The sequence below is a fragment of the Oculina patagonica genome, chromosome 8 (genome assembly GCF_052425735.1).
Source record: "Oculina patagonica isolate OP01 chromosome 8, crgOcupat, whole genome shotgun sequence".
Taxonomy (NCBI): Eukaryota; Metazoa; Cnidaria; class Anthozoa; order Scleractinia; family Oculinidae; genus Oculina; species Oculina patagonica.
Genome location: NC_135765.1, coordinates 32,006,953 through 32,016,062, shown reverse-complemented (window position 1 = coordinate 32,016,062; position 9,110 = coordinate 32,006,953). Strand labels below are relative to the sequence as shown.

Genomic DNA, 9,110 nt, shown 5'->3' with positions numbered 1-9,110 from the left:
TGAGTCAAAGATACTTTCATTTTAAACATGAAAATATTTCTTTACATATAGTTTAAGCGAGCCTTATATTAATTTTGTTAACCAAATAAATATTACCTAATACCAGTACATTATTATAAACTCTTTGTTTGCACAATAATTACTTTGTTTCAGAACTATACACCAGGCATCAAAAGCCCTAAAATATTTACTTAGAAAAGTTCCTATTTTACTAGCCAAAGGCCATTGAGCTTACCCACACACACACAATCTGTTCATTGAGTTAGAGCAGTTTTCAATTGAGTGTCGTAAAACCAAAACCAAAGTAATTACTCTCGCCAATCACAAAGGACACGTGAACCAATCAAAACTCGAAGCAAATACATGCAGGTGGCACGAAGCGCGGGAAAACGTGCGCGAGCGAGTCACGATTGGTTTTGGTTTTAGTTCTGATTGGCTGAGAAAGTGGCGCGAGATTTTTAAGCCAATCACTAAGCATAGTAATGCAAAACCAAAGCAAATGCAATTTACTTTCAACACTCAAGTGAAAACCGCTCTATAACAATCACACCAATACTTGGCCAAATATGACCATATTTTCAAAGGAGCTATGTCACAGTGATATTGCAGATTTTTGGTCTAAACTATTCTGAAATTAGTTTTTAACCCATTAAAACATTATCTTTGAACATCTAAAGGAAGATATAACCTTACATAATTTGCGGATAGAAATCAAGCAACGGTTATAAATACTGATTTTTTGACGATGTGCAGAAACAACTTGAAAACATTGGCTTAACTTTTTCAAGTTGCAATCCGTTTCCATCCAAGCCAGCCGCAGCTAAAGATGTTCGTTAACAGTTTCAGTGCTCTAATATTATAGCAATTTTTAATAAAAATGGAATATTATTTTTAGGTTTCCTGCAACACAAATATAAATTTTGGCTATTCAAAAGTCTGGTATTTAAGTCCTAAAATTTATGCATTAATCAAATGGCCAAAAGTACTATTCAGAGTTTCTTCGTTGATAACAACAAATCGCTTGTGAGTTTTTGAGTACATGAACATTTCTCCACTTCCTATATTAAACCAGAGACCATGCAGCTGGAGTGAACCTTCATCAAGTTTGCTGCTCACATGTCCATATGATTTGACGTTCTGCATTTGTTGAAGAACATGTACCTGCAATTGTGGCAAAAGCAGAAATCGTAATGAATAAAAGTCAATTGAAGTGCTTGGCGCAAGAAGGGCGGTAGCGAGTTTTGGCTAAAATTTAACATCGTCAAAATTATTAATTTATAAATTATCAATAATAAATTGAAAAAATAGAAAGAAACTAGTTCAATACAATATGCACTGATGCATAAGAACGAACAAACAAACCAACCAACAAATAAATTAATGAAAACACAAATGATTATGTGACTGGTTGAAATCAGTTAATTGGCTGATGGCTTTTGTTTGAACTGGCCAACTTAAGTGCAAGAACTGTAAAAAGGCGGAGTTGTCAAGTTCCAAATTAATAAAAAATCTTTGTCACGTTGCAAGGGTTCAGCATGTAGCACTGTAAACAACAACTGGAAATCTGTGTGTGTTTCCAGGTGTGTCATCTAATGAGTTAAGTGTACTCTTCACAAGAAGAGCTGCATCACCTATTTTTTAAATGCTCCCATGCGCAAATCTTTTGAAAAACATTCTCCTCTTGGTGGTTTGAACTTGTTAAGGAAAACATTACTATGACTTTAAAACACTTTATACTTGGGCTTCTAAATAGGACTGATATTATGAACTATCTTAAAATTCTCGGAAAACTGTGTATTTGGGAATGTAGAAAAGCTGGCATATATCCTGATTTTAATATTTTTCTTAAAAAAGGTAAAAATAAGTTTGAAACCGAGAAATATATAGCAAACAAAAATGGGATATTTGCAAGTCTCAGGAAAAGATGGGAAGCAATTCTTGCTAAACTTTTATAGATATTGGTATCGTTTAGCCTTGTTCTCTTTATATAGATAGATAAATATATATCTATGTGCCTTTTGTGTTTGTGCGTGTTTTCGTGTGACAGTTTTCTTTTTTAACCGAGTGGAGTCTGGTGCCCCCCGGTTCATAATCTACCCGGCGGCGTTTTTTTTTTGTCGTCGTTTTTTTTTTGTCGGTAGGGCATTGAAGGTCACGCATGTTGATTGGCTTAAAACTGGTCATCTTTCATCACCCACTTGAAATTGCCTCAATGGGGGAAGGGGAATGGGACGGAGGAAATGTTTAAAATTACTTGCCACTTGAGGGATTAAAATTACGTGCGTTATACGCGTTTTCCATGTGTTTAACTTAACAATAAATCATCGCTTAGACCACAGTGCAAATAGAATTGCTGCTAAGTTAGAAATGACCAGTACGAGATATAAATGAAAGAGTCACGTTATATTTTATGAGTTTTAAAAGTAAAACGAAAACAACTCTGATATATCCACCTTCAAAGTCTTCAAAAGTGATCAAAGTGCCTTTGACCTTTAATGCTGACAACCGAGTATCGTATATCGCATGTCACGCTTTAGCATAACGCACTTCTTGTTGAACAGCAACACAAGGAAATATAAACGCTACTGGGTTCGTCTAAAAGCCTTTGGCTTTCTTGTTATCCAAAAGAGTGGTTAATCATTAACCACCCGGTTTCAAGCTACTCAGTAGCTTCTTGTTTGTTAATTCTTTAGTTGTTTGCAATCAGAATCTGTAATTTACTTGTAAAAATTATTAATTATGATAAACTTGTAATATATATAGGACTGTAATTTGTATTAGTACTGGTATTGATGTAACATGGAAAATGTAATAGTAGTATAGGTATTACACGATATTTGTAACAACATTGAAAATAAAACCGTAAAGAAAAAAGTCATCTACTGAGTTAATTTAAAGACTATTACAACTAACTCAGCAAGTAAATTAGGACAAAAAAGAACTACGACATCAAAAAAGAAGTAATATAATGCATGCATTCTAAAACTATCAGTAACAGAACAATTACCTGGGAAAGCTTATCAACATCTGACAGATTCTGTTTTTCGTCAAACATCATTTCTAACTTGTCTTTGTCCTTGGCATTGCTGCTGAAATCTATTTTTGTCTGTTTTCCATGAAGTGAAAACTGCTCAAACTTTGTCAAAGAGGATTGTGCATATCGCTTGAGCCAGCTGGATACCCAAGAGTCTTGAGAATCTTTAGAAGCATTATCGTCATGCGAATGGTACAGGCAGGTCATTGCCTAAAAATGTTCAAAAATCAAATCATGGTGATCAAAAGGTAACCTTAATTATGACGCCCTGTTGGAGGGGGGAGGAAAGAGTCTGAATAATCCATAATTCTGGGTCACATTTTGGATATAATCCATATCCCAATTTTGTAAAAAAACAGATATCCCTGAAGACAATGACCAAAAATAATCCACATTTTAAAATGCAAATTATACAAATAACCCATATCCCTTCTCTTAAATCCTCTAATAATCCTAAAACCCCAATGGGGCCTCGATTATACAACAAAAATCTCCTTGACTTCTTGTCCCTGTAGTATGAGATAATTTGATCACAGTTCAATTTCTTAAACATGATTTCAGTGACAGCACAGCCATGCTGCTTACACAGCCAGCAGTATATAATACCTTACCTTAATGCCTTCATTTATCCAGATTGAGAAGAATTTGTTATTTGTGTTAATAATACAAAAAATTATTGACTTTGGTTTGATTGGCTACTCTATGGTAGGTTTTAAAGAATTCTGTCAAATATGTTCTAATACAGACCGATCTGGGCATAGGTTGTCTTATAGACTTGATGCAGAAGATGTACAATCCTGGCTACGAGCTCCTAGATGCATCAAATTACTGTAACAGTGAGAAGGAGGGGTTACGGCATTACAGCAGTACTGAATGCATTGGAACAGCAGCGCTGAATAAATATATACTTACCTTACAATCTGAATGGCCACACACTGCAATGTGTCCAACTCCAGTCGAAATTGCTAGCTCCAAAGCTGCTCTTTCTGAAAGCACACTGTGATGATTTTCCCCAAACAGCTGATTGTGTGGCATGATGTTTCCAGGATTCCTAACTATAAACATGTCTCCAGGATCTGCTTGTGTAAAGTTGGTTGGACACAGGCGGCTATCCATACATGTGATCATCAGCATGCGAGGCTGAACAGAAGAAAGTCAGAAAGTAGATGAATAAATTATAACTACAAACTGGTTTTGTTCCAAGTAATTCCTGCTTTATTGCACTTTGAATACATCAACAGAGAAAGGATGTTGAATAATAAATGTTTTGACACTCTGACTCAAGTATGCCGGAAAGTCAAGAAACATCTAAACTGGCCTGACTTAATTTTCTTTTATACACTTCCCCTTTTAAACCTGCAAAATAAAGGCTATCCTCTCCTATCCTACCTACTTGTAGAATGGTACATAAACCAGAACTATTAATCGACAAGCTTATGTATAAAGCTTGCACGTTACATTAAATGATTTTTAGCTTTGTCTACTATTATGTAAGATTGCAAGCAAACAAGAAGCAAACGAGCAAATTTTAGTAGGGCAGTTTTAAATCAAGATCTTTAAGCTTAATTTTACCTGAGCTTTGTTGGCAAGTTTCTGGAGTGTTGGTAGCATGGATGGTCGAACAAGATTTCTGAATTTAACAATTCCTTGTAGCAGCTTCTCCATCTTCGTCAAAACAGGCTATAGCGCACGTTTTTATGTGCGGTGCTTCACTCAGAATGAAATATATAAACTCAAGCTTAATATTCCCTGGATGACTTCACGTCAGGTACCTCTTGATCTGACTAAAACAATGTAAAAGGAAAAGATGTTTTCAACTGCAAACGCCCTGTACTTTGTTCTGTAAAACGTCAAACGTACTACGGGTACCAGAAGTATCAAAAGTGCAAGGCCTCCCAAGCGCCAAAAATTACTTTAGCTAGGGAGGGGTAGGAGAAGTTTGTAATTTCGGTCATAATTTTGAAATAGTTCTTCACCAAAATAATGGTATTCTCCCTTGTTCACTTATATTTTACGAAATGCATGAAATTTAGTTTATTTACTTTGAAAATAAATTTTTACACAAGTATATTTTCTGGCATCCCTACCCACCCTCCCTAATGCTGGAAAATAAGTATTTTGTCTCCAGTCTCCCCGTCGTTGAATAAATTCAACATGGCGGGTATTTCGAGTGGTCAGATTCTTCGCTTGAAAGAAGTGCTTCACTTGGGAACACGGTTGGATGGTAAATCTGTCAGAACCTGGGGAAGGTAATAATTTTATAATACTCAATATTCTATTATACTTCTGTATTTTATTTCACCTTCGACCTATCCTCAGTCACAAACCCGCGATGGAAGAGAAGTTTGTGACAAAATCCGTCAGCAACTGCAGAATATCCCGCAAATGAGATTCACCGAGTCGGAACTCTTTGAAGAACGAGGCAGGAAACAATAGGAACTATTGTTGTTCAATAAGATGAATCTCATCTGCAGGGTATTCTGCAGTTTAGATCCCATATTTCTTTAGTGAGCAAATGCTGAATATTCTGATTGAGTGTTTTAGTAGCCTGCGTTGCAGACGAACAAAACCCCGGTTACAAAAAACATAGGCACGCTAAGCGTGCAGGAGTTATTTTTTCAATTTATGGGGTGGCTTGGGGAGAAACTGGGTGATTGTCCTGTTGGGATGGTTTATGCCATGGGTTGAGCTATTTGTGTATGGCGGCCCACGGAGTCACTTTTTGCACAAAATTTGCTTGCAAACAAAATAACTTTTACGTGCATTTTGATACATCAGAACTGTTTTATTCAATATGTAAATTTTCATCATTTAATTGAAAAACAAAAACTAATTCAATTATCAAAATGTCACAAAATGGCACGTTCTTATTCTGGTTAAGCGGCTATTTTGTTGCTAGCTTTGTTGCAACCGTTACGTGTTACTTTTGTTTGTTACAGAATACTTTTGGCTTTTTGCCAAACACTGAAACATGATATTGTTGTTTTTCTCACTTTTTTAACATGAGACCTCTGTTTTTTAAAAACGAACGTAACACGATACCCTTGTTTTTCTCGAAAAATCCACGATTCCATATAGACATTGAACAAAAAGTACTATAATAAACGAAGTAATAAACGCATCAAATCAAAAACCACTTTCTTCGGGAAAGTTCTTTAAAGCGCAGTACACCTGGAGTATTTGTTTTCTGTCAGAACTGTTCGACAAAGATTTTCGTTCATTCACAACATTAATTCTATTCAACAAACAAGAACTAATTGAGTTATCGAATTGTCACGGAATGGCACGCTCGTATTCTGTTTTTGCTCTCGATCGTAGTTGCTTTTATCAGCAAAGTTAATACTTGTACCGGTTCATTAAATGTTTGAACGAGATGTTTTACAGTTGATTTCAGTTTACTTTGGCCGCCTGCTTTGCGAAGTTTGTTGGGAAATTGGAAACTTTGTTATGAAGTTGCCAATTACGTTGCGAGTTTGCGAATCAAATTGCGAACTTCGATAAGTTCCCAACTTCGGCCCGACTGAACTTTCTAAGTTTTGGTTGTTGAGGAGAAACAAGACATGTTGCTCGAAAGTCATGGCGATTTCTGAACTCGAAGATTTTAGAGCTTGTCAAGGAAAGTTGAAGTAGCTTGAAGTGCAAGACAACGTTTCGCAACAGCGATCACGCAAGTGATTTGGCGATAAATAAATCTTATGCAGGTAGAAATTTGGTCAAATTTTAACTTTTTTGTATGAAAACACATATTTAACGATTTCTGTGAGGCATAATCTTCACTGTCTTCAATTTCAAGTCTTCTGCGTTTGTAAACCGGATGAAACTGGATGGTTTATTGATTTTAATCGAAGCCGACGCGACGCAACAGACTAATTTGTTCGAGACAACGTGTTTACGGCTCGCTGAACATAAAAGTTTTTTATTTTTATGACATTTGTTTCCAACAGTTTAGCGTAGAAAGCCCTTTTTGATAACATAATTATAGAAGGTTTTATTAATTTCGGGCCGAAGTTAGGAACTTTGTATCGAAGCTCACAATTTGATTCAAAAACTCGCAACCTATTTGGCAACTTCATAACAAACTTTCCAATTTCTCAACGAACTTCACAAAGCGGACGGCAAAAGTAATGACCACATTATTCTTCAAATCTGCTTTGTGCAAATGGAAAGCTAGCCTCTCCAAACGTACGCTCGAATAAGACGAATAACCAGTTAGTGTTGGGCCTTTTGCTCACGGCGTGTGCGTTGTAAGCAGGCGGGCGTTACGAAAAACGTTTTTAATCCAGGGTTAAATCACAACTCACCGATTCCGCCTCCTTCTAATCTAAAAACTTTGAACGAAATTGCTGACTACGTCAGATTGCTTCCCCTTTATAAACTGCAATTTTATTGGTTCTGATAGTACCTGAAATCTGATTGGTGTGACAAACACACATACTTCACTGACCCACTGATTACAAGGACACGACGACTAAAGAGCTATTTTTGAAAAAATAACTCAAAAACCGGGGTTTTGTTCGTCTGCAACGTAGGCTAGTGTTTTTAGCTGCATATCGGAATCCAAGAAGGCAGCTATAAACCATGCAATATTAATACACAGGCTAGGGGTGACAGTCTCTAGGGCTCAAATGCAAACCTGCCAAGTTTTCATAGGCGGCAGAGCAGGGGGTGCAGGGGGGCTAGAGCCCTCCCCCCCCCCCCCAAACAAAAATTTTGGGGGCCCAAGCCCGCCACATTTTGGTGCCAAAAATGTTGCGACCACAGTGTAAAATTGATTTGTTAAGATATTCTGTCTCATGATCGTTTCGACAGGATCATTTTTGGCGAAAACCTGAAAAGGAAAACCTGCCGAGAAATTTTGGGACAGTCTTGGAACCTCCCCCCCCCCCCCCCCCCCCGCCCAGAGCTCTCCCCACGTTCCAAAACATTTCACTGCCTCTGGTTTTCTATTGCAGAATACCACCACCCCGCCCTCCCCACTTCCAAGTCTGAAAAATGAGATACCCCTAGAGAGCTTCAAAATTGTGTCGTGATGTAAGGGATTTTTTTCAATGATCTTAAGTGGCAGAGACGCATAACTAACACTGTATCTATTTACAGGGCAATGGTTCATGATATTACAAGAAGTGAACTGAAGGTTTGTGAGGAGGGCTGTGAACTGGTTATTGACACTTCCCTTGTGGAACCAATGGCATTCAACAGAGGTTCGCTGTATCAATTTATAGGAGAAATTGACATCAATGAAAAGATGACCTTACGAGCAAGAATTGCTTCTTGCATTGACGGGATGGATATGGAACTCTTTAACCAGGCTTTGGATATCAGAAGAAAGTTCCTAAAGGAAGATGTACCAGCAGTTTCTTGAGAATAACTTTATTGCAGCGGTATGCAGGGTTTTCATTTAGAATTGCAATAGTTGGAGAATAGTGTTAAGTAACCGGAGAATGATATTTAAAGGTTCCGCATCTTAATTAGAAAATAGGTAGAGGCCTTTGAAATTTAGCCGGAGAATTCTACGTAGTAGAAGGAGAATTCTCCGATCTCCGATGCCTAATGAACACCCTGGGTATGTCATTTTCCAATCAGTTGCAGCTAGTAGGACCTCCAGTAGGAACTGAAAATCCAGACATTTTGAGAAATTAATGCAGAAAGCAATAAATTTCCAGCAACCCTGAAGATTTACTATACATGAAAATGTTCCATTTCGGACTCAAAATTTTATTTTTGATTTGCTGTGAGAATTTCAGGATTTTTCATGGAACCTTCAAAACAAGGCATTTGTTTGACATTTTGTAAAGCAGTAAATTACTGCTTTATGAAAAACACACTGGTTCAAACAATTTTGAACCAAAATGTAATGTAAATAATTTCAGCATTTCCTTTTTTAAAAAAAAAAAAATTATTATTTATTTGCATATCTTTCCTCCAGACTACAGAGGCTCTTTCAGTGGGGGAAGGCGAAAAACATGAAAAATTAAAAATAGGGGAGCGTGGGGCACGATGGGAAAAGCGAAGCAGTAGATGCCTCTAGCCTTGCTTTTTCCCTTCCGAGTGTCCCCCGCACGCTTTCGTTTTAATT

The 9,110-nt window shown here is 37.1% G+C and overlaps 2 protein-coding genes across 2 annotated transcripts; one reads left to right on the top strand and one right to left on the bottom strand.

The window, feature by feature from the left end:
• Positions 1–4,901, bottom strand: LOC144664426 (beta carbonic anhydrase 1-like). Its single transcript, XM_078525538.1, has 4 exons — positions 4,607–4,901; positions 3,947–4,174; positions 3,008–3,244; positions 1–1,161 (listed from the first exon to the last, which is right to left on the bottom strand). The coding sequence occupies exons 1-4, from the start codon at positions 4,697–4,699 to the stop codon at positions 958–960; spliced, it is 762 nt and encodes a 253-aa protein (XP_078381664.1). The 5' UTR covers positions 4,700–4,901; the 3' UTR covers positions 1–957.
• A 281-nt stretch (positions 4,902–5,182) lies between these two features.
• LOC144664442 (CST complex subunit TEN1-like) lies at positions 5,183–8,396 on the top strand. The gene is made up of 2 exons (XM_078525559.1): positions 5,183–5,283; positions 8,132–8,396. Exons 1-2 carry the CDS (start codon positions 5,189–5,191, stop codon positions 8,394–8,396), a joined length of 360 nt encoding a protein of 119 aa, XP_078381685.1. The 5' UTR covers positions 5,183–5,188.
• The last annotated feature ends 714 nt before the right edge of the window (positions 8,397–9,110 follow it).